Below are 26,002 nucleotides of genomic sequence, written 5' to 3' on the forward strand. Positions count from 1 at the left end.
TGACCCGAAAGATCCCAGAAGTTTCAGTGCCATATATAAACTATTTCCTTTGTTATTCATTATTGGTAAGGAAGAAAAGTCTGGAGAAGTTGCAACCCAGTTTTCAGACAAAGCATAGTTCTACAGCATTCTACAGTCTGTTGCATAATGGAAAATTTCAAAAAATAAGAACTACATGCTGGAGTATGCAGTTACTATAGATATCCAAAAGGAACCTACCGGTACTTGTTCTTATGAGTAATTTTGAGATTTTAAAGGAAATAGTTTCTGTATTGTGAATTCTTACAATGTTCTTTCCTCTTTAGAACAGGCATAGACACACACTTTACCAGGATGTTATTTCTACAGTACCCAGTTTATTAGACAGGAACATGTAATGGGGTGGTGGTGGAAGGCAGGATCTGGTGGGTGATGAATCTGATGGGTGATGAAAAGGCAGGAGGAAAAAAGAGTTCATAAATAATAGTTTTTGCACATGAGAAAAGATGCTGCGTTGAATGTTGTGATCTCAGCAATATTCTGAATAATCCTCTTCTACATAATTTGCTGGGAACCAGCCAATCTGCAGGTAGAAAACATAGGGAAAGACTTATTAGAATCCAATAAACAATGAAAATATTCTAAGCCAAGGGAAGAGTCATTGATCCTTACTGTTGAAATGTAACTATTCCTATATTGATGCCAACATTTTCTAAACTCTAGAAATCGTTAATGTACAGTAGATTTTTGTCTGATCATCCAGCAGTAGGAGCCTAAGATTTGCAGCTACAGCTTATCCTAATTGAAAGTTTGACTTTTTAGCAGCAACGTCAATAGAATACACCACAGCATGTTCAAATAAATAGCTGATCTGTTTGTATACAAATCCCATTTTTATCCTAAATTCTGCAATCAAACAATTCACACTTATATGGATGCAAAGATGCTCACTCGACCATAGATCTCTCCTTTCCACCATCCTGGCTGTCCTTTCTTATTGAGAATCTTTATGATGTCTCCCTCTGACAAGGACAATTCAGTCCGATCTCGTGCACAGAAATTATAGCGAGCCTTGGCTGAGCCAAAGTACTTGAGACTTTTCCCTGTCAAAGAAACAATATGAGTTTAGTAATAGTCGGACAGAATCGGAGAAGATTCATCAGGTCCCTAGAACTGCAGAGAATCTTAATCATTCTATGATTCTTATGACATGACAATAAGAAGACCAAGTAATATGCTGTCTATCAATGTATGTCTGCAAAATCTCAACAAGCATCTCAGATCTCATTTAAAACTTCTCTGCAGCAGACATATTAGCCCACAACAGTGAAAATATATCTCTTTTATGCAATGGCCAGTTAAGAGGGAGCTTAAATGATTCAAATAGGATTTAGCAAGTAGAAGGAGGATAGAGAATGCCTAGCAAAATTACAGCCAATCTTGGCTAATTTCAAAAAGCTAAGCAGGGTCAGATCTGGTTAGTATAGGAGACCATCAGGGATATAAGACAGGTCGAAAAATTAAAAGAAAAAACTGCATTGGCAAACCTATATCGTTCCCAAGCAAACTATGTAGATGTGTTCATGAAGTCACCGACAATTGAACTGCCCTTGAAGACAACTTTGTCTTTGTAATGCAAAATAGCACATGATAAAATCAGATATTTTGCATAGATTATAGAAGATAGTACTCCATTTGTGGTTTTCCCCTTCTTGAGATGTAACAGACTAATGGGTACAGGAAAAGCCAAATAACCACTGAAGGAAGATAAGAAATTTTCTATGTCCAAGAGTTGCCTTCCCAATGTAAAAATTGACATTGACTGAACTTTATTGCTATATGGTATATTGGTGAACTCTTAACAGGAATCTAACAGATTAACAGAGTTGGAAGGGACCTTGTAGGTAATTTAGTCCAACCCCCCACCCAAGCAGGAGACCCTACACCATTTCTGACAGATGGCTGTCTAGTCTCTTCTCAAAAGCTTCCAGTAATGATGCTCCCACAACTTCTGAAGGCAAGCTGTTCCATTGGTTGATTACTCTGTCAGAAAATTTATCCTTATTTCCAGGTTGAATCTCTCCATGTTCAGTTTCCATCCATTTTTCCTTCTCTGGCTTTCAGGTGCTTTGGAAAATAGCTTGACCTCCTCCTCTCTGTGGTAGCCCCTCAAATATTGGAAGACTGCTATCATATCTCCCGTAGTCCTTCTCTTCACTAGACTAGCCATGCCCAGTTTCAGTTCTTTTTTATAGTGTGGTGACCAAAACTGGATGCAGTATTCTAGGTCTGGTCTTACTAAGGCTTTATAGAGTAGTATTAGTACCTCACGTGATCTTGATTGAATCCCTCTGTTAATGCAATTTAGGATTGCATTGGCTTTTTTGGCCACTGCCGCACACTGTTGGCTCATATTTAATTGGTTGTCCACTAAGACTCCAAGATATCTCTCACAGTTACTGCTATTAAGCCTGGTTTCACTCAGTAGATATGTGTACTTTTTCTTGCCTAAGTGTAAGACTTTACTTTTCTCTACATTGAATTTCATTTTGTTAGATAGGGCCCAGTGTTCAAGTCTGTCAAGATCCATCTGAATCTTGAGCCTATCATCTAGGGTGTTGGCTATTCCTGCCAGCTTAGTGTCAGGATTCCAAGTAACAGCCCAGATGAAATCTAAACTCCAAGGCCAAAGAGTTCCTCAAAGTATAGATTTATTAAGCATGTCATATTGGCACAACTGGTGAAAACCCGACTCTGAAACTCCCCGGGTTTTCCCCACCTAATTCAAAATCCAAAGTTCTTCCCCCCATTACACACAACCATCACATGCCCCAATCAGGTCACAGTCCCACACCTGGATGACTCCCCTCCATGCCCCGCCAGGTGCTGGTGAGAGTGTCCTTGGCTCTCAGAGAAAGAATGTTATTTTGGCTACATATTTCCCCAGCTATCTCTACTCCCCTCTCCCTTTCCCACAGTTCTACCCAGCCTTGCTGTGGCAACCCTGAAGACATTCCAAGGTGGCTCCAGGGTTGACACTTAGTATCATCTGCAAATTTGCTAAGTTCCCCTTCTGTGCCCTCATCTAAGTCATTTATGAGGATATTGAAGAGTACTGGGCCTAAGATGGAACCTTGTGGTACCCCACTGCTTACTTCCCTCCATGTAGCTGTAGTGCCATTAAGGACTAATCATTGAGGAGCTGATTGACCCTTTTCCTCCCAACCAAACTACCTAAATTTCGATGGCTCTTATTCCTTTGGAATGTACTCCTTCCCTCCTGGGAGTCTAGATTACACTCCACCACAGAATACCTGTCCACTGTCACCATCCAAATCTGATAGCAGAGCCACACAGTAATCTCAATTGCTTTCCTAGTTAATTCTTATTCCATATCAGATCACCTGAATTTTGAAACAAAAGGTATAGATCACATACCAGGTAGCTTGGATCCTATTTTACTTTCTGGCTCTTTGAAAGAAAACTGCAGAACCGTATCAAGCGTCTTAAAACAATCCTTCAAGGAATTTTCTTGGTAGAACTCCACCAGCTCCTACAAATAAAATGGAGAAGCGCTCTTTGAAGAAAGGCAACCATATAAGAAGTATATTTGTCGTTAGCATGATGTATCCAGCCCATACATATGAAAAAGAGATGAAAGGAAAGCACTTATTACAATATAACACAGCAAGTTAGATCCTGCTCTAAACTGATCCTTTCTAGAGTTTCTTCCTTGATCTCTGTGTTACAAATAGAGAAATATAAACTGGCTCCGTGGTGATACAGTATTATATCCTGCATAAGAGATGCAGGTCCACAACTTGGGCTTCATTTTAATGAAGAGTATACATAGTAGATTGCCAATTAGAATGGAAAAAATACAAATGGAGGGGATTTCTGTCATTTGCTAAATTGCTGTACCCCCTCTGACCATTTTGTTCAAAAGATGCTTTTTTTTTTTTGAGGGCACTCATTTATTTGAAATTGGCATAAAGCTGGATTTCTTTTTCCTGCAATGTTGCAGCTAAACACAGCTTGTGGACAGTTTACATTCTCATTGACAGGTACTTCCACCTCACCTGCTTCCTGTGGTCAAGCAAAACTCTTTCCTCCCTTCTCCATAGACGCTTAACTTCCTTTTGTCAAGCTTGAATATATGCATCTCTAAACCATCATTAGTTTTTTGGGGGAAACTGCCTTCCTATAAAACTAGGATATGCTGGTGTTTTAAAGGCACAACAAAGTAATGTTCTCAAGTGGCCAAGATAACATCATCCTTTACAGTCCACAACATGGAAGTACACTAACTTTTAAGCAATTTCTCTTGTAGAGTGCTTTGGATGAGATATTTTTCTCTACTGCACTAGTTTGGGATATGGGGCACTGACTGGCTATTTTTGAGTTCTTCAGGTCAGCTGGAGGAAGCATTAATTGGCTCATATTATTATCTGCCTATTTGAGTGACCAATTTCAGATAGTTCACAGGAATAGTGAGTAGAAACAATGCTGGGGAGAAGGACCCTGAGTTTATTAAAGGCCCTACTTCTTCTAAACCTAGAATGGAAATACAAGTGCTATAATTGTTATGTTCCCTTCAATTTTGCCTCTTATTTTCTTTCTTCCTTTTTTTACTTTAATAAGCTCATTTTTCACTTGTGCTTGAAAAATAATTGTGGTGAAGATCAATTCTTACTAAAAGTCCTTTGAAGGCTTTCTTCTCTGTAATGCGATACAGCTCCTCCTTGGTCTGGATTTTGATGTGCTTGACTTCAGCATTGAATCTGTAGACGAGAAATACATATAACAGTAGGTTTTAAGAGTAGATTTCCTTTGAATGATAAACAATGATAACATAGGTTTATTGAAACCAGATGTACCTGTAAACTGAACAGAATTAAACTGTAGAAGAGGCCAAGGACTCATCTTATTCAAATGCAAATTGATAGAGCCAATAATCAAGTTGAAAACAAATCAACAATGGCTCTAGAGTCTGTATTTACATTGCTTGAGTTGCATAAAATGGCAGGTCTTTGTTTCAGAAAAAAGCCTAGTCCAAACAAAAAGTCAAGTAAAATCTGGAATCTCTTTCTTAGCATTTACTGGTACATATCTTGGCAATTACCTAATGAACTGTCTTCTGAATAAACTGATGAAGCTCCTGCCTGTGGGCCATGTTCTTTGTGGATGATGCATAGACTTTGTGTGTGCATTCAAGGCCTTGGTATCTGATTTGGAAACTGCTGGTTCTGAAGCTGGAATGCCAGGTTCCAAAGCCTCCTCAAGATCCTGGCAGCCTGATAGGGAGTTCTATTCCTCTTTGAGATTCCAGTTCTAGACCTAGGTAGGACTGAATCCTGACAAGAAACTACACAATGAAAGCATGCACTCTGGCTGACTATGAACCCAGCTAGATTCTGGTACCCAAAAACAGTCTTTGCACCAGGCCTCATGATGGTTCTTAAAACTGTAGTAAAAAAATAAACTGATCCCATGTCTGATATCTTCGCTTTGGTATATTATGAACCCTGCCCGAGTCTCAGAGAGAGAAAGTCCAATTCCAACCATGCTAATTCTCTTCCATATGGGGTTCAGAATGGAACATTTTGCAAGCATAGCACATATTCTACCAGAGTTACATCCCCCTTTATAACTGTACTGTAGGTGCTATGGAGAAAGATAATATGGTAACATCCAAAGAAATGGGTCACAAGATTCTAATGAAAAGCAAATTATAGGGGGAAAAATATGTTTCTCTGTTTCTTCCAATTCTCTTGGCCCCTCTCCTTTATTATTGTAAACACCCAAATCTTCATTATCTTATTGTAGACAATTCTGACAGGAATTAGGCTTACTTGATACTGATGGCAAATTCAGTTGCATCTTTGATTCTCTGCCGCACCAGGTAAGTTCCATCTGACCGGCCGGCAAGGATTTGTTCTGCTTCTGCCCGCTCCATGGGTCCTGCATACCTGTGTAGGGAGGGTTATTTCTTATTAGCAGTACAATGTTCAGTCACTGGGTGTCTCCTTACTCCATATAACCACAATGAGACAAGAATGCTTCCAAGTGGACAGATCCAGCTATTACCTCTCAAAAGAATCTAAGAGGCATTCCAACTTTCCCAATAACAATGATTCTTTTTTATTTTCAAAAAGGAAGAAAAAGAAGTAGTACGATGCAATTATAGAACAGTTTTAAATGGAAGATGTCTTTCTTTGGGCATCTATAACATTCCATGAATGAATCAGGTTGATTGCACTTAAAAAAAAAAACCTCTAGAAACATTCAGTAATTTGGGAACCACACAAAACAAATATATGACTTTTTCTCGGTATAAATATTCTTATAAAGTATAAATATTCTTATTCTATTCTTACAAAGGAATAAAATTGGGAGAACAGGAATGTGCAGCAAGTTTCTTCTCCCTAAGGTAAAGGTAAAGGTTCCCACACACCAGTAGTGGGTTTCAATTTTCTTTGCTACTAGTTCGCTATTGGGAGTGTGCGGGCACGCACACTCGCTTTGCGAGCGTGTGGCACTTCTGCGCATGCGCAGAGTGTTTTTTAAGACATCCAGGTGGGTGGGTGGAGCCTCCTGCCACCACCGCTACTGATTCACCTGAACTGGGGGAAACTGGTAGCAACACACCACTGCCCCGCACATGAGTGCTAGTTGTTTCCAGCTCTAGGGGCGGTGGTCATCTCCATTTCTAAGCTGAAGAGCCAGCGCTGTCCAAAGATGTCTCCATGGTCATGTGGCTGACATAACTCAATGCCGAAGGCGCACAGAGTACTGTTACCTTCCCACCAAAGTGGTCCCTATTTTTCTACTTGCATTTTTACATGCTTTCAAACTGCTAGGTTGGCAGAAGCTGGGACAAGTAATGGGAGCTCATCCGGTTACACAGCACTAGGGATTCGAACTGCTGAACTGCCAACCTTCTGATCGACAAACTCAGCATCTTACCCACTGAGCCTCTGCATTCCACCATTCCTCTCCCTAATATACTCTTATTTGACAATGTCACAAGAGGTAATACTACAGTATTATGTAGTGGGAAAATGTATTTAAGAACAAACTTGGGAAATTTGCATAGCAAATACTGCCTAATATTTATCTGCAGTGGAAAAGTACTGTATACTGAATGCAGTTGAAAATATAGGCATAGATACATTCCCAAAGTTGAACCCAGCTTAGGCACATCAAAATCATTCATGCTTCATATGACAGCACAGAATGAAAACATGATTAACAAGATGGTGGAAATCTGAATTAATACTTACCAAAGATAAACTGAGAGATCTGGACGAGGACTCTGGGGAAGAAAAGGTATAATTGTTGTTTGTGGTTTTTTTGAGGAAAGTTGTGTTTAATGAAAAAATGAATAGAAAATTAAAGATACTTTTCCAAAGGGAATTACCATACCAACCTTCCCTAGCTCACAACCTTTTGCCTATATTGCATTAGCCATTATTTCAAGCCAGGAATGGTCAGCTAGGAGACTTAATAACTCCTGCCCAAGTCCTCTTGATTCAAATGGAGTATGCTTACTGACTTTTAAGCAAATACACAAAGAAGTCCAAATCCCAATACCTCCAGTGATAGGCTACTTACAGAGATGTAAGGCTTCACTTTCCTACAAGGGAACCAACCGACTTCATTGCTTGATGTGTTCCTTCCCTGCAATCCAATTTGAAAACAAAGGACATGTCAGATAGAGTTTTTTCAAGTATAATTTTTCAGCTTATTTAGCAAAGACTGTTATATAATGGAAAAAATTGCAATACATTATTTTATGTTAGAACTAGAATTTATGTTAGAACTGTACTGGAATGCTCTGAATAATTTTGCCAGATTCATTAGCTTGATAAGTCTGCCATTAAAATAGATAAGCTAGCTACTTTTGATTTAGTATACTTGAATAGAGAGTTACTCTTGACTAAGCTCACTTCCAGACCAAGCAAAGAGAGACAAACTAGAGATAACAACAAGCCTAGAGATGGTGAAAAGGCTAAGACAATCTCAAAGCATTGCTCAGAAGAAGAGGGTTGAGTGTTGGCTGCCATTTGGGCCTTTCTCTTTGGGGCTCTGATATGTCAGTGATCATTTAAAGCAACATTTGTTCTTCATCACATCATAATACCATCACATCATGATGCTGTTGTGACCACGTGAGTTTGACACCCCTGATCTAGAGGCACTATGTAGAAGAAGATTGATAGAAAGAACCAACAAGGAAGGTTGAAACCTTCTCCTCTATGATTTTACTTTCCTTCAGGGAGTGTTCTCTAAGAGCTCATCATCATGACCAGGGCACAAAAAGTGTCACAAAATATTCTGATGGGTCCTATTCTCATGATGTTACCATCTTCTCATCCTGAGCCCACCACATGGTTTTACTTAGTTCCTAGAAGATGTTTCATTTTTAAAGTAATGTTTTCCCTTTTCTTCCAACACAAATATTGCTGAATGTATTTATTTTATTAATCAAATTTGTATAGCTATGCATCTCACCAAAAGCAACTCTGCAGCATACAACCAGCATACAATAGATATACAAATAAAAAATATGAAAATCACAATTAAAGGTAAGCCCTTGGACAGTCCTGGAAATGACATTTACCTGCCACCACAGCTGCTCTGCCTCAGCTTTGTTCAGTTCCACAATGTCCCCTACACTGAGCCTCAGAGGTGGACCAAATGCTACTGGTGGAGGAGGGACACCATAATACTCCTGGCAGACTTCCAGTTTGGGCAACCCTGAAGAGTGAAAAAATAATCACAGTTGAATTGTGTCTGAAACAAACCAATTTCTCATTTTTTTTGCACATTCCATACATGTGAGTCTTTTCAAATAATTAAAAAGAACAAGTAGGCAATGAAAATACTACAATTATTGGTTGTGTTCAAATGATAGAGCTAACTGGGTCATTCTTTCCCGACATCAAGTTTTTTAATCTCCTTGAACAGAGTCTGTGGGAATTGGACAGCATATACTTCTATTATTATTTTGGTTGGTTTTGCTAATCAGTCTGTTGTTTAGAACTGGATTTAGCATTTTTATCCACTTATCAAGTCCTTCCCAAGGACCTGGGATAGGCAGATGTTGTTTGATGTTGTTAAAGGTATCACCACAGGATGTAAGCTGTTCCAAATAAAGTTGCCTTTTGCAACTGACTATTGGCAATTTTGCCAATGTTGATGATATTCTAATGGTACCCCATATATTTTGAAATTGCACCCAAGATCTCTATTATATTGATACTATATTTGCCTTTTTTGACATGTTCATTCTACTTCTATTTGCAGGTCTCTAGTTTGTTATCTTCTCTTGTTCTTTTCTCTTCTATTCTGCTGTCTCCAGGTACTGCAATGTCCATCCCAGATTTTTTTTTTTGTCTTTCTTATGGACAATTATTAAGTCTGGGGTGTTATGTCACAAGTGCTTCTCTTTGAATTCTCAAGTTCCAAAGCACTTTAGCGACTTTGTTTTCTATTGATTTGCTAATTTTGTGGCCCCACCAGTTCTTGCTTGCTGTTCTGAAGCAGCAAAATAAAAAGAATGCCATCAATGGGATGGAATACAAATGACACAACCAGAACCTTTCTGTCTTTTAATAATAGAAAAACCAAAAATGAAACAAAGGTGAGGGGAGAAGAATCTCACTGGAATTGCTCTTAATGATTTCTGAGCTTAACCTAACAGATATATCATGTTTTCTATATAGCAATAGCACTTAGACTTATATACCGCTTCATAGTGCTTTTACCTCTCTCTAAGCGGTTTACAGAGTCAGCATATTGCCCCCAACAATCTGGGTCCTCATTTAGTCCAACTTTATTTAATTTTTCATCAGTTATGATCCCTATTATCATGACAACTAAATATCATTCTTCTGTGTTCTTCACTATCATCCTGTAAACTAACTGCCAGGATAAAAACAATAACTTACCTAGATCTGTTTTGTCTCTTTCCATTGTGTGTCTGTTGGATTTATTCTGCACCAAAAATACAGAAAAATGGGTCCAAACAATAAAAATGGAGTCACAAATCTAGAAAAATGCCCTACATTGCTTCTATGTGATTCATTAACTTTACATAATGTACACATTTTAAGTTACAATCATTTGGTAACAATGTCTTGTAGACCTTTCTTCTTCTCTATTCTTGCCTGTTTTGCCGTGGTGACATGTAATATTTAAAAATACAGAGAAAGAATAGAATAGAATAGAATAAAATAGAATAGAATAGAATAGAATAGAATAGAATAGAATAGAATAGAATAGAATTCTTTATTGGCCAAGTGTGATTGGACACACAAGGAATTTGTCTTTGGTGCATACATTCTCAGTGTACATAAAAGAAAAGATACATTCATCAGGAATTGTAAGGTACAACACTTAATGATAGTCATAGGGTACAAATAGGCAATCAAATCATATTAGGAAACAGTCAATATAAATCATAAGGATACAAGTAACAAAATTACAGTCAATACAGTCATAAGTGGAAGGAGATAGGTGATAGGAACGATGACAAAATTAATAGTAGTGCAGACAGTGTTTGACAGTGTTGAGGGAATTATTTGTTTAGCAGAGTGATGGAGTTCGGGAAAAAACTGTTCTTGTGTCTAGTTGTTCTGGTTGTGTCTAGTTGTTCTAGTTGCCAGATTCTACAGATAGCATGAAGGCAAATCTCTGTCCTAGAAATTGAACTGTAAAATAAGGGTTCATATCCTTTCCAGAATGGAGGTGAAGATCCAGCTATGGAACAAGTTGAACTCCTCCCCCAGTTATTACAGAAATAATGCAATTATACCAAATCCCATCATCCTTCTGTTTCAGTTATATGGATTTGGGCACATAGGTTTGGCATCCTGGGAATGGAAGGAGTGGGTGGGTCTGATCTCACTTGATGTACAGCTTTTGGTATTAAGAACAGAAAACAGAATGTTGGAAAACTGAAGAGGTAAAGAATCAAAGAGGGAGGAATACCATAGGAAATAGAAGGTGAAGATATAGAGGAAGGTATACTTTAAAGCAAGGAAGAGGCTCAGACAGAGATATGTAAAGGATAAAGGGAGTGGGGGGAAAAAGGAAAATAAAAAGAGCCAGAGATTCAAATAGCAAGAAAAGCCAAACTATTACAATAGTGATTGCATTTGTACCTCATGCTTAGCTGTTAATTGTTTCAATCATGGTTTGCTGAACAAGCCAAAATCAATCTTGTGGAGGAGTAAATTAATAATGGTTAGGTTGGCCAATTTCTTATTTGGTTTTTCTTTTTTACATGCTCTGGCCTTGCACATATTATGCTAAAAACCTGGGAGGATATATAGTCTGACCAGATCAAATCACAATTTCCATTCATACAATACAGCAAGCTATAGATACAATCAATAACTATTGATTTAGAATACACACATTCACACTGATGAAATTAAAAATCTTTAGATCTCTGCTGTAAAGCCCCAAATTCATGCACCGGGTTTAACATTTGGACAGAATAAGAAAATAAATCCTTCTATATTACTCTTTAATTTCCTCACACCAGAATGATTGGGGAGGAAAATTTAAGGTTGATAAAATAAGTATTGTGTCAATGTACTCTGTGGAAAAGCACTTCCAATCCAGCAAGTGCTTTTTCTACCCATCTTTAGAAATGCAGTGATGAAGTTGCTGAGGAAAATGCCCAAGTTACTATATTGTCTTTAACTAGTGTTTTTTTTTTTAATTTCATGGTTTGCCAAATCAACACTAGTGAACTGATTAACACAGTGTGCTAAACCACAATGACTGGCTTCACACATTCTGCTATACCAAAACCAAACTGCATCATTAAAGGCATTTATGGGACAGAGTTTTCAATCATCCAGGCCTTCAGCCATATTGGCTAATGTGTAAACTAGGCCCATCTGTCTTTCCACCATTTATCCAACATTAATTTCCCAATTTTTAAACTTGTCACAAATTTAAATTTAAACTTTCTCTTTTACCTTTTTTACAGTAAATCCAGAGTCACCTTTAAACAGAAAAAAGCAGAATTACAATTGTTACAGGGACAAGAAAATCTTGCAATTAATATGATGGAACAGAGGTGATGCACCACCAGCAGTAAAGAAGGGAAGGAAGAAGGAAATTAAACAGGCACATGCTTGAGACAGAAGGGCCACTCAAGTTTGACATCATCTTATAGTATATATTTGCCCTGCAGGGAAGAAACATTTCAACTCTTTCCTAATCCCTATAGTGAGAGCATAGAATAATAGGACTGGAAGGGACCTTGGAGGTTTTCTAGTCCAACTCCCTGCTCAAGCAAAAAACCTTATATCATTCCCAACAAATGGCTATCCAGTCTGGGGAAAAAAAGGAGGAGGAGGAGGATGGAATTCCTTCTTCTACCTTCACACATCCAGCCATTTCTTTGTATTTTCAAAATATAATCAGCAGCAGCCTCAACAGTTTGATGATTTGTACACAAATACTTGTAACTGATGACATTCACTATGGCAACTATTTTATAAGTAGCCAACCTCCCCCCCCCAAAATAACTATTTTATAAAATTGTTTCCATCAAACCTTTTCCTTGCTACCTCAAGACATTTGGACTAAAATTGTCCAACCATTTATAGCCCCAAATATGTAGAGGGCACAGGTAGCCGGCCTTTGCTGCATATTGTCCCACAGAAAGCCTAGCTTCCAAAGGCTGAGACCTAGGCACACAGGCTCACAGGCTTTCCCCATTCCTGTGTAATATCATAGCCCTTTTAGGGACTTTCCTACTATTGATTTAATGTCCTGAGTCAGGAAGAAGAACTGCTGCCATAAATCAGTGGCCTTGCCTGAGGCCTTCCTGAAGAGCTCATAACACCTTGTTAAATAAATTAGGGTCCTGCAATAGAGGGCGAGAACACTGGGAATTGCCAGATTGTTATGGCACATTGTTATGCAATATGCAAACGAGAAGGATTTGGCTACTAGAAACTTACCTGAACTGGACTTTCCACATGGTGACACCCGGCCAAGACATTCCTTATGAGCAGGTGACTTGCATTTGCTGCAACGATAGCCCTGGTAGAAGGTTCCTCTGTGAGCAGATAGAAGAGTATGGAGAATAAATCCACATATTTGACTTGGATTACATGGAATATGGCCTAGTTATTTTACAAGGCTGTCTGCTTCTACATATAAAATGGCAGCTGTATTATGAAATATTTAGAATTTATTCAAGCAGGGATTGAAGTATATGGCATAGCATACATACCTCAGCAGCATCTGGCAGGCTTTGCATGAGGTGGTATCTTCAAACGAATACATGTAGAATTCGTGTCTATTGGCCTTGGCATTTTCAGGATAGATATTGGAGCTGTACCAGGGAATAAGAAGAAGGCACTTAGCAAGAATAATGCAATACTTCTGCTTGCTATGTCTTTTGCTTTGTAAAAGGCATTAGGAAAGCAGTATATTGATTGTTTTGGCCCTCTTAAATTAATTTTCTCTTTTTGTTCCTGAGTAGTTCAGTTTGGTTTTCTATACTCCAGATGGTAAAAATTGAAAATGCTGATATTCTCTGAAACATTCCTATGATTTCATTTTAAGAGAAAGCAAAAGAAGTATAGGCTAGTTTATAAAAAATTAAGAATGAATAAACAAAGATTCTTAATAGAAATTGACACAATCTTATCTTATTTTCTGAATCCTATTTCTCATTTTGCTTGTCAAAACTAACTCCAGCAATTTGCTGAACTTCATCAAATAATGAAATGTGGGAAATGTTACGGTTTTTGTTGATTAGCTAACAAGGAAACACATGTTTAATGAGTATAACTATCTAACTTCTGTAGAAGCCTTCTGATTAATCAAGCCCTTCCTTCCTTCCTTCCTTCCTTCCTTCCTTCCTTCCTTCCTTCCTTCCCTCCCTCCCTCCCTCCCTCCCTTCCTTCCCTTAATGTGCCCTGTGAAATGTGGAATGGATCCATCATGCTGAAATTGGTCACAACAGACTTGGAATGATAAAGAAGAAACTTACAGAGCCATTTCGAATTGTTCCATCCACTTCTTTTTCAACTCTCGTGTCTTGAAGTACAATTCATAGCCCGAGAATCCATTAAGCTCAATTAGAACAAACATATGGGTCCACTGACAACAAAAATTGCAGAATAATTTATTAAGGCAAAACTGGGGAACTTTAATCCCAGACCCCTTTCCCCCTATTAATCCCCTTTGAAGGGAACATAGTACAATGGCTTAAAACGGAAGCACAGCATTGTCCTTTTGGGCTAAAACAAAATTTAATTCTAATTCTAGAGCAAAATAGGATCCATGATTGCCATTCATTTCCCAGGTTTTCCCCCTATAAGATATACTCAGACTTTACCTTCTTGTTGTCTTTTTCTGAAGAAGAATCATCTCGGATCTGGTAGTTGCACAGATCAACAAATATCTTCATTTCATATGAATCCCCTTTTCGCTTGCAGATTAGCAGAGCTTTATCCAGGAGAAAACCATATCTACAAGAGATGGTTAACTTGAGAAAAGTCCAGAAAAAAATGTATTTTATAAACAAATACAATGCTGAAACAGACCTGCCTGGATAACAACTGTAGTCATCAAACAATGTTGATTTGCTCAGTATTCTCTTGAGATGTATGCACATAGAAATTAAGAGCATCCTCAGTGATGTCAGCAACCTCTGACCCTTCCCTCATCAACTCATAACTGATTAGGCCCATGATGCTACTTAACAAAGAATATTGGAAAGCAACAGTTAGATAGACAATTCTACTCATGAATGAAAACAACTGTGGGTATTTGAAATAGCAAGCATTCGCCCCTCCTTTCCTTAAAAAAAGTGCTATCAGTACAGAGAGTAACTATAATGACAAAATCAAGCAGTGTAAGCCAAGACTTGACCTATTATTAGGCAGAGGTAGCAGATGTTGATTGCTATGAAAAAGAAGCAAATTGTTGTGGAAGTTGATCTTGTACATGGGATAAGCATGAAAAAAGTCACAGAGGTATGAACGAGCAGACAAACCAGAGCTATCTGCTTACCCTGCATAGAAAAGAGATAGATAACAGAAACCAGATTATTGTCTGGTGTGAAGAGATGCAATATATAGGCACAATAAATTCCACTCATTGTGATCCATGCTGTTAATAACTGTAATTAGGCGGGTGAGCTAAAATCCTTTTAGTAGAGAAGAATGTAAGTGGGTAGCCATAATAAAGTCATCCTATAGTACTATCAGATGTTACATCACAGCTGTAAAGAACACAGTTCGATATATTGCTTTCTTTATCATTCCTGTGTAAGAGCTCTGGGGTATATAATCCATAACTTTGCCTAGTTTGGAGTTATTTTGCATTGTTTTGGCTAGGAGCCCAGTGAAGGACATTTTGTTGCATCTATCTCCAAACTGTTTGGTTCCTTATTTAAAGTGGGCATTTTCCACTTCAAGTCCTATTTTGCTGTAAATATTTTTAAAATATACAAATATAGAAAAGAAATGCAAAATAAAATATCTTTTTACTGCCATTTAATGACAGATTTTTGCTGCCTGAACATGACAGGCCTAATTCATAAGTAAGTATAATTGCACTGAGTAGAAGAAACATTGCTCAAGTGATAACTGACTATTAGTTCTCCCACCATATCCAGCAGAAAACAATAAACTGAATAAAGCAATTACCCAGAAATATCTGCAAAGAAGCCCCTTAGTTCATCATCTGGACTCTGTACTAAATAGGTTTGTGCTATAAGGCAGCAGAGAAAATACTGGGTTGCTTAGATTTGATTTTTAAGAAGTGTCACTCTTTCTAGAAAAAAAATCTAATAAAGAGTAGAAAGTCCAAAGATACATATTAGTGTGGAGAAGACATTGCTGAGACACACTATCTAGAACTAGGATATCAATAGCATAGAAGCTCCCTATCTCAAACTTTTTTCTTTTACTTCTGACCCTCTCAGGTTTGGCAAAAAAGCAGAACAGTTAATGAAATGCTTTCATGTTTGTAAACACTACTTTTGCTTTCAGTATTTCAGTAAACATCATAAATAATATACAGTATCTGATACATTTGGCTTTGGAACATATGAATTTATATTGCTACCAAAATGTTCATCACCTGTCTAATTTGGAGCGCTTCTCTCCAGAAATAATCTTCATCTCTCCATCAATTTTCGGCCTCCCAAAGTGAGCCAGGGATTGTGACTAGGAGGAAAGAAAACCATTTTATTTACAAGATATAGACTCTTTACCTGTAGGAGTTGCTTGGGACTGCCAACTCCTTCCAGTGGCTGGTTTACAAAATAACATTAATAAAGGGAAACATGGGTGATTTCATTCTCCAGATTTTATTTTCCAAATAGCAGCCATGAGCTTCTGCATGAAGGCCATGATGTTAAGGCACAATATAGTCTGCTAAATAAAAATGACTCCTCTCTCTCCCCCTCCCTCAGCCTAAGAATAAAAATGGATATCAAATGAAGAGAACAAATCAGAGCTGGGAATGAGAGAAAGAATATTTACTGGAAGAATGGTGCAAATGCCCTTTGTTTTTGAGGCCAATGTTGAACTAAAGGTAGTCATTTGTAGTGCAGCCAACAGCAAAAGAAGAAAGCTCTTTGAAAAAAGCCATTTAATCAATTGACTGGGAGTGATGGAAGATGAATGAAGTAGGGTGGACTATATACAGTATGGAAGAAGATGAAATGCAGTGGTAGAATTCTACAGATGAAAGTTCATAACAGAACGGTTTTGATGAAAAGAGCACCCAAGGAGGCAATGGAAGGAGGAGGGTGGGCAGAGGCTGGAGAACAGGGTGGATAGACTGAAACTACCCAGCAACATTCCTCAGAGATGAAAAGAACTAAGCAAGATATAACAGCCTGAAACAAAAAAACTAAGAGGGAACCAGAAGAAGGTAAAAAAGGAAGGGTCAAAGGCAAATTAGAGGATCACAGAATGAACATTAATAAGTGAATGGATCTGACAAGATATTTAATTTAATTTAATTTAATTAATCATATTTCTATGCCGCCCAACTCCCAAGGGACTCTGGGCAGCTTACAACAAAAATAATACAAACAATGAACATAAATTAAAAAAAAACATTATAAAAGCATTTTAAAAGCATTAAAAAACCCATGCACACCATCCATGGCCAGATCTTGCAAGATTGAACAGTGAGATCAACGACCCCAGGCCTGCTGGAAAAGCCAGGTCTTCACCGCTTTCCAGAAGGCCAATAGGGTGGGGATAGTCTGGACCTCAGGAGGTAACTGGTTCCAGAGAGCTGGGGCAGCCACAGAGAAGGCCCTCCCCTGTGGGCCCACCAGCCAGCATTGTTTAGCTGATGGAGATATGGAAAGAAAAGACCTCCCGCCCACCAGTAACCTTCAGGATGAATTTGAGGATACAGGAGGAACTTCCAAAATATTGGATAGCAAGAGTATTAGCATTTGGGGAAGAAGGTAGGTAATGTATTAGTAGGCTATGGGTGTGTGCTATTTTAGGGTTTTCCTTCTTAGTGATTTCCCCTTCTTAGACTGAACCCACATAGCCCACCAATTGATGACCTCTTGATATGATGGATTATAAAAGCCACAATTCCCAACCAAGATGCTCAACAGCTGGACTAGCTGGAGACAGTGGAACTATAATCTATTTGGACCAATTATATCCAATACAAGTCCCATCGGTTTGGTATTGGATTAATTAATGTACAGGATTAATCTCAAAAGGAATTGAAAATGTTCAAATCTAGATTCTACCAAAGTCCCTCACAGCAACACTCACCAGATTCTCTATGGAAAGTTGGAAATTAGTTATTTGTTTCAGTGTTTCATTGTCTCGTTTGACCTCATTCACGCATTGAGCCAGATCCTAGTGAAATAAATAAATAATTTGGTTTTCATTCAGTAACAGAAAATTCAGTAACAGTTGAAATAATTGTCCAATAGAAAATATAAGCTTAAAGAATCATTAATAAACATGTAATTTATCATTAGGCTTAATTTACCAGAATAAGTCCCTTCTGTGTAAGCACTTGATTTCCACATACACTTTTTGCACAGCTAAATCTTTTTACATCAAGGGGGATTGCTATTTCTTCTTTCTGAAAAAATAGCATTCTCCCCCCTCAAAAAAAAAAGAACACCCCACTCTGATTTCTCCAGTGATGTCATCTTAACCTTAGAATCAAATCAAGTTAGATCAATACTAAGGCAAAGGAACTTAGATATAGAAGGTCAAACATAAATTTCTGCTTTCTCTTATAATAATTGCAAATAACCAAATTTTAGTGCCTAAATCAGGTATACATCACAGTTCCCAAATTTAGAAGGGCCTTATCTATAGCTCAATTCAATGCTTTCCTCAGGGCAATCCTGGAAGAGAAATATAAGGAAAACCCCACATGAAACCAAATTCTGCCCCCGTTTTATGGGTGCCAGAGAAACCACAGCTCATGTTCTTCAGCACTGCCAAGTTCTACAGGGACATTTGCCACCAATTGATTATCCCTTTTTTATTTAACTTCCTGGGGCACTGTGATAACTTTTGTTAAACAATCAGAATGAATTTTTATTTATTTATTTAATTAGAAAATTTATATTGCTACCTACTCGTACATGGCGACTTAAGGAGGCTTACAAGGACATAAAAACACAATATAAAAGAAATAATAATAAAAATAATGAAATAATAACCCTCACCTTCCCCCCATTAGAGAGAATTTTTCTCTGTAAAATTAGCAAATTTTTGCCACATTTGTGTCTGTTTTGCCACAAATGGCTGCTACTAGTTCTTATTGTTAGGAGATGGTTCTGTGTTATTTGTTTTATTAAATGTACTATTGTTCAATAACTGAAATAAAGTTTCTGTCTATCTATTGATCTGTCCATATATGTTCTTTGCAGTCAAATATTTTCATGTCAAGGAAAATAAACCCTAAAGATGTTTCCTTTTTGAAGATAATTGCTGTGAGATTAGTTTAATGATGTTACAAAAAATTAGACTTGAGAGCTAGCCAAGAACTGAAGGAGTAGAAATTATTTTTTCTAGGAACTCCTGAACTTCTTCTCTAAAGAGTTTATAAGGAAAGAAAGCTCCTCTTTTGCTTTCAAGGGGGCTGTTGTGGGCAGCTAGAGCTGTTTCCTCATTCCAAACTCATCTCAGAGTGAATGATCATGTTTTCCATATGAAGTAGAAACACAAAACTTAAGGTTGTCTTGGGCAACCTTCTTCCAAACAGAAAAAAGTCATATATTTAAAAAACTCAAATAAAACTTTTCCCCAAATGCCCAAGGTATAGTGGCTTACTTCCTAAACAACCTTTTGCTGAACTGAATATATTATCTGACTCTGAGAGAGTCCTGCACTATAGAAATAATGTAAATCAATTCTGACCTTCAAAAATTGTTTTACAACAATTCAAATTTTCCTTGGTAGCTGGTTGATGAGAGTTATAGACCCAAGTTGGAAACCCCTTGGGTTAGAGTGGGAGCAAATGTTTGACTCCTCCTCCTCCTCTTCCTCCTCCCCCTCTTTCTCCTGCTCCCCCTCCCCTCCTCTTCCTCAGTTTCTTTCTTAGTCACTGAGGTTTAGACTATGGCTATGGGAGGTCCAATAGAGCTACAGGTTCATAGTAGCTGCCATCAAAGAGATCAAATTCCCAAACTCCTTTTTAACTATGCCCAGAAAAGCCACAGATATTTCTCTTACCCGCATGGCATCTAGCGCTTGTCTCAGGTTTTCCTTTTCAGTTGGGTCAAGTGTGTATTTGGTCAGCTCCTGGAAGAAAGAAGGAAGCAACAGGAGTTAACAGACTTCACAAATAAATCAGTTATTGTGTGTTCTCTGATATTCATGTGCCACATCTCCACTGACAGTTGAAACTAAGATGGGGGTTTTGACTGTATAAATTGTAGAGTCTTGTCCCAAGGAACAAAAGGGTAGAGAATAGTCTCATTGCTTCGAAGAAGTCTCTAAGAGAAAGAGACAGGAGACTTAAAGCGATGAGACCTTATCTAAACAAAGTTAAGATTCTTGGCTTCCAGCTTCTTCTTTGTCTTCTTCCTCCAAACTCCCTTTCCCCCTGCCCCCTCCAACCACCACATTTCTGAATTTGATCAAGAAACTGGCTGCAGGCACCTGAGCTCAATCTTCTGGGAATTTCTCCAGCCCAAACTCAATAGGAGAGAAAGCTGCAGAAAAGACCTTGCTGAGGTTTTCTGAGCATCATTCCTCCTTTCCCCATTCTTCATTCTCTCTCCTCGACATGGGGGACATAATCTGATAAAACACTATTACCTGAAGGAGAAGATGATATTTCAAGACCCGCTGCATGGGCACCATAAGGAGATCACGCAGGCTGAACCGGCCATTATTGGCCCGTTGGGAACATTCCTAAAAGACAAAAGCATGATTTATTGCCATTTATACTTCTCCAGCAGCGGGGAAAAATTATTGCACCAGACCGAACTATAACTTATCAGCTATGAGGTATAGTTTCCTGATACTATGAGGTATCAGGAAACCAACTCCACAGGAAAGTTAGAACTTACTTTATTGAAATAGGCTTTAATTACAGAATTTTGCAGACCTGATTGTGCTGTCCCTCCATTCTCTTTTACATCCCAGTGGGTCAGAGAGGAGCCTGCCTGAATCTCTTTAGAATATTACCTTGTATCCTACTACCATGTATCCCAGGACTTAAGGAATGTCTCAACTTTCTCGATCTATATAACAATTCTTGCCTATTTCCCTCAAGATTATCTCCCTGACCCTCCACACCAGCAAAACCACATTTGCCATTCCTGACTTCTTGTTTTTAACTTAATATGCCAGTGGTAAGACCGCATGTCTGCATCTAGAGGCTTGGAGTAGCTGCCAGACCCACCAGTATTGCATCAAACTAGCAAGCCTTCTGTTCACTTGAGGTACTAGAACATGACACTGTCCTTCCTCTTTTCATTCGTTCTGGGTTTTATTTTGCACATCTGATTTTTGCTGGAGTGGCTTTGTTCTTTAGATTTTTCTCTGGTTTTGTTCAGGATCACTCAAGACCTGAAAGTCTTGGATGTGGGGCAAAGGACTCAGAACTTTCCAAAAGTGGCAGTTGAGTTTTTACTTTTAATGTAACAGAGAAAAAGGACCACTACTAAATGTATTGGTGTATTAATTTGATTGTGTACTTTTGTATAATTCTATTGCGTAATGACAGTATGTAACAAGAGTTATATAGTGCCAGCTTTCTCAGGTAAACCAAATGGGAAACAGATCAGATGAGTTAAATCTACTTTATTGTAAGGCTACATTAACGTACAAAGCTCCTGTCATCTCTTCTTACAGTCTGATAAGAGGATCCATTTTGATCCTCTTATTCTTTCTCTGCCAATTATGCAGTTGCAGGTTGCCCCTCCCCTTATCTAATTGTTCCCTGGGCCACATCTCTTTCCCTGTTTACCAAGGTCATTCAAATATACCGTTACATAAAACAATGTACACTGATTTTTTTTTGGAAGTTAACCAGTCTTCCTCCATTTGCCCTCCAAGCATGCTAGCTGATAATTTATTTATTTATTTATTTATTTATTTTATTTTGAATTTGTATACCGCCCTTCTCCCTGAGGACTCAGGGCGGTGAACAGCCAAGTAAAAACGTCAAATACAAATATTAAAATACAGTTAAAATATACATATATAAATTTGGCCCCATTAATTAAAAACAATAAACAAAACACTTAAAAACACTTAAAAAAATTAGGCCAGCCCGGCTTGCTGGAAAAGGAAGGATTTAAGGGCACGGCGGAAGGCACCGAGGTCTTGGATTCTCCTTATCTCTGGAGGCAATTGATTCCAGAGGGTAGGTGCCCCCACAGAGAAGGCCCTCCCCCTGGGGGTCACCAGCCTGCACTGTTTGGCTGATGGCACCCCGAGGAGGCCCTCTCTGTGGGAGCGCACGGGTCGATGGGAGATCGTCGGTGGCAGCAAGCGGTCTCGAAGATAGCTAGGCCCTATGCCATGGAGCGCTTTAAAGGTGATAACCAACACCTTGAAGCGCACCCGGAAGACCACTGGGAGCCAGTGCAGCTCGCGCAGGATAATTATGGGAACAGTAATCAGGTTGATGAAGCTGGGTTATATTATTGCTAAAGTGGAAGGGCCAATAAAAGGATTATCATCTGTGCTACAAAAACCTTGAATGATCACTAGATGGCAACAAAGGGTAAGAGTTATATCTTTCTTTGTTGCCATCTAGCTGTCATTCAGTTCTTGCAGCATAGATATGGAACCTGTAGATCATCATAAAAACAATTCTCTCCACTAAATATGATACATAAAGCAACTTTTTGTATGAAACTCACCTCTAGTTTCATGCGCACATCCACACTAATATTCGATACTTGGTCCAGGTATTTAGTAGCTGCTTCTATCTGACTGCAGTAGCGACCATAGAGCAAGAATCTGTAAGTGATGTGTAAGAAACCAGGGTAAATGAAAGTTACATATCTATAGAGAAATACTCCAACGCGAACTTAGCTGTTACTGTCAGTATAGTTTATGTACTTGTGTATATCGCTAGGGAGTATTGGTGTTTGCATAGGTGAAAAGTCCAGTTCTGAATGTTAAACAACACTCAGTGATTTGATTCAGATTTTATATTTCTCTGGGAACACAGGGAAATTAAGCAATTGAGCTCCTAGATCTGAGCTCCAAAAATATGAATAGCTATTAGATGGCAGCAATTTGTCTTTGCCTTGCAATCTTGCACTGCAATAAGGTCACATCATTCAAATGTAGATGAAATAGGGCCAGACTGTTCACAGGAAGATCTAATAATGAAGCTAAAGTTTAAATAATTTGGACATTCAAGGAGGCAAAAAAGATACAGGACACATATGAGGAAAAATTGAAGACAATTGAGAAAGGGAAAGGACAGAAAACAATGTGACTACATACTATTTTTCATAACATTGGCAAGCACTCATGAAAATAACTCAAAGAAACATTTATTGAGACATGATCTTGATGAAATTATGTCTGGAGTTGAGTGTATGACTGAATGACCAAGTGGATATGCTGAATGTCTGCAGCCATATTAGGTTGTCCTAATTTAAAATATCTGCCTCTGGGATGAGCATAGAATAACATGCCTGTTATGTTAGATATCAGCATGGGGCAGTATAGAAATGGCATCTTTCCAAATACATGGTTTATATATCAATAAAGGTCAAGGCATTTGGTACAACACTATATCAATCTTTTTAATCTAGTAGTGCATTGCCACTGTAACATTTATCTATCCACAAAATAGAAATACTTCTGCAGGTCTTCATACAGTGCACATTTTGTAGCCCCAAAATGTATGTGAAAGAGAACCTACTTCTGTGCTACAGTCTCAGGTAACCTGTAGCATGATGGATATGATAAGGGATTAGATTTCCGTAATTTGGGGGGAGCTTTAGACCTTTGAGGAAGGCACTTACCGTTCTTTGTACTTGATAAACACTTGGTAGAGATTCTGAGAGTGGCTAAAAGACAAAGCATTCTTCAGCTCCACTAGAAAGCACCGATGAACTTTCAAAAGTTCCTGATGGAGTAGAAAAACCATTGATAAAGTATAACTCATTTGCTTGGCTTGTTTGCATCTGGTATTTCTACTAGCATGAAAACTGAGCAAGGATAATATCTATCACCAAGGGAGAGCTTTCAGAACTCTGTAGTGTTTGCCATAGCAATCAGTGTTAACCTCCACAATCATGTCTTGTCCTGATTCTCTTCTCACTCCTCTGTGTTTAGCTGTTGAATGTTGGTTGACAATCCAGGAAAGACCTTATATGATGTCTAAGGAGACAAAACTGGACCAGCATCATTTGAGCATGGGTTAAAATTGGGGGAGCCAAGTTGTTTTGATGTTACTTTAATGGCCCTGGAATGTCTTGCTGTAGAATTCTACTAGACTTCATTGCTTTATTTTTGGCAAGTTCAGTTCCAACAGGTTTTTAGATGTTATTTTTGATAAATAATATCATTATTTTTATACTGAAGTTTTAACTTAACATTTTGACTGCAAATTTCATTCATTCGATGATAGAAGGAGCGATTTCCCACTCTGGACAAGTATTGTGCTCTCCAAAGCCATACAACCCTAAGTGGTGAAGGGACTGGAGTTTTGGTAAAAATGAACCACCACTTCCAATGTCCTGTTGGCCAAGACAACAGGCAAAGATGGCAGGGTAGAAGGTCAATCCTTTTTTTTGAAAACAACAATAACAGCAACAGTAAAACCCTCTTCCAATGATATACTAGTAGGAAAAACATCTGCAATAGTTTCTGTTTTATTTAGGGTTGACTCAATCTAGAACAGTTATCCATAGCATAGGTTGAATGGAAGAGCTACCCAGCAAGGCCTTTATTATACGGAAAATATAGGAGCATTTCTGTTCCAGATTAACTCTGTCAGACAATTGTCTAAGAGGTAAGGATTGCTATGTCACAGTTTGTGCTAAATATTTAAAGAAAGGCCACATAAAAATATGAAAATAAAGACACTTGTTTTAATAATTATCTCTGTTTTCCTTCTTTTTTTTTCTTTTTGATAATTTAAAAATGTTAAATTTAAATGTCATGGAAATTCTAATTTCTTTCCATTTTTTAATTTGTCTTTTGTATATTGGCTATATCTTTCTCGTAAATCTATATTGTTGATTTAAAGGAGGAGGAGAAGAAAGAGAAGGAGGAAGAGGAGATGATCATATATTTAGTTTAAATTCTACTGAACACAGAGGGAATTACTTTGAGTCAAGCTTTCATCCTAGCCAGGCCATTTTGAAATGAAGTCTTATAATACATACACAGACAAAAGCAAAGAGAATGGAAATGTCCGAACTCCCAGGTAAACTAGACAGAAAACAGAACTAGATGAACTAATTCCAATTTATCTTAAGGAAGTAATTAACAGAGTCTTCCAAGTCTGAAAGTAAAGTTTCCCACCACCACTTTTAAATGCTTGATCCATTAGGGCGAGTCCTTCCTAAGTTTCTTTCTCTGACCATTAAGCCACTGAGGGCTCCTGATTCTCTGATCTGGTTGTTTTCTAGGCAGCATCTCTACCCCTTATTCCCCAGGACCATCCACACACTCCTTTACAGAAAGCAAATTCAGGCGTTATTCTCCACAAAATTAAATGAGATGTAAGAAACATTTTTAAGGAAACAGTTACGGAGGAAGATTCTGGAGGAATATAATAAGAAATGTCCCATAGGATTTGGATGTTGTTATGAAGTTGCCAGATAAAACTATTGCAACTTACTCATGTTTGAAAAGTTTTTGATATTCTTGGTCTGACCCTGTGTGTGCAATCCATGCAGATTAAAGGAGAGCTCCATGTGTCACTCCATGCAGTATTTTACATAACCTGGAATCACCCAAAAGAAGCTAGAGCCAAGATCTGGGGAGCTCTGCTTTTTCACCCTTTGGAAGGGAAACCCCGTTCACTGGAAAGGATAATGAATCCAGAGGCTCCTCCACTGCTATTTCAGGACTCAGGATTGAGCCACAAAGCTCTTGTCTAAAATAAATGGCTCATTTTTGCAGGTGAGTCACTCTGGCCATGGAAAGAGAGAAGGGAAGTGACACATAAGCAAACCCAAACCAGCAAGGTTACAAAGGACATAGCAAAGGAAGGAAGTCTAGGCCACAAGCGTAGCAAAATGAAAGCCAGTCCAGGAGGGAGTTTATTGGAATCCAGCTATCCTGGGGGGGCGGGGCATAGGCAGAGTGCAATTCTTTTAAATGCATTGCAGATGAGGTTTTTGGTGCTCTGTAGTCATGGAATCTGAGGACTGCATCAACATGCAGCATAATGCATGGGACACATATACTGCAAATCACTACAAATGCATCATGATTATTTGTAAAAACATAGCTGTGTGTTGGTGGCAAAGGGGAAAAGGCCAGGGAAGGCTTCAAGGCTGGAGTTGTCTGGCTCCATATGGAAAGACTGCCAGGGCCAA

The 26,002-nt window shown here is 38.3% G+C and overlaps 1 protein-coding gene across 1 annotated transcript in view; it reads right to left on the reverse strand.

The window, feature by feature from the left end:
- Positions 1-336: 336 nt before the first annotated feature.
- Positions 337-26,002, reverse strand: part of VAV1 (vav guanine nucleotide exchange factor 1) — a 68,301-nt gene continuing 42,635 nt past the window's right edge. The window contains exons 9-28 of the mRNA XM_034434456.2: positions 23,474-23,577; positions 22,352-22,451; positions 20,295-20,390; positions 19,707-19,775; positions 17,781-17,867; positions 16,108-16,193; positions 14,357-14,489; positions 14,009-14,118; positions 13,244-13,345; positions 12,969-13,066; positions 11,976-12,001; positions 9,933-9,978; positions 8,603-8,739; positions 7,594-7,659; positions 7,263-7,294; positions 5,832-5,948; positions 4,673-4,760; positions 3,418-3,532; positions 931-1,082; positions 337-562 (exon numbers count right to left, since the gene is read on the reverse strand). Coding sequence (XP_034290347.1) covers positions 509-562; positions 931-1,082; positions 3,418-3,532; positions 4,673-4,760; positions 5,832-5,948; positions 7,263-7,294; positions 7,594-7,659; positions 8,603-8,739; positions 9,933-9,978; positions 11,976-12,001; positions 12,969-13,066; positions 13,244-13,345; positions 14,009-14,118; positions 14,357-14,489; positions 16,108-16,193; positions 17,781-17,867; positions 19,707-19,775; positions 20,295-20,390; positions 22,352-22,451; positions 23,474-23,577 — 1,818 coding nt within the window. The 3' untranslated portion in view covers positions 337-508. The remainder of the gene's footprint in view (positions 563-930; positions 1,083-3,417; positions 3,533-4,672; positions 4,761-5,831; positions 5,949-7,262; positions 7,295-7,593; positions 7,660-8,602; positions 8,740-9,932; positions 9,979-11,975; positions 12,002-12,968; positions 13,067-13,243; positions 13,346-14,008; positions 14,119-14,356; positions 14,490-16,107; positions 16,194-17,780; positions 17,868-19,706; positions 19,776-20,294; positions 20,391-22,351; positions 22,452-23,473; positions 23,578-26,002) is intronic.

This window comes from Pantherophis guttatus, chromosome 2, assembly GCF_059756535.1.
Source record: "Pantherophis guttatus breed Tessera chromosome 2, ASM5975653v1, whole genome shotgun sequence".
In the NCBI taxonomy this organism is placed as follows: domain Eukaryota; kingdom Metazoa; phylum Chordata; class Lepidosauria; order Squamata; family Colubridae; genus Pantherophis; species Pantherophis guttatus.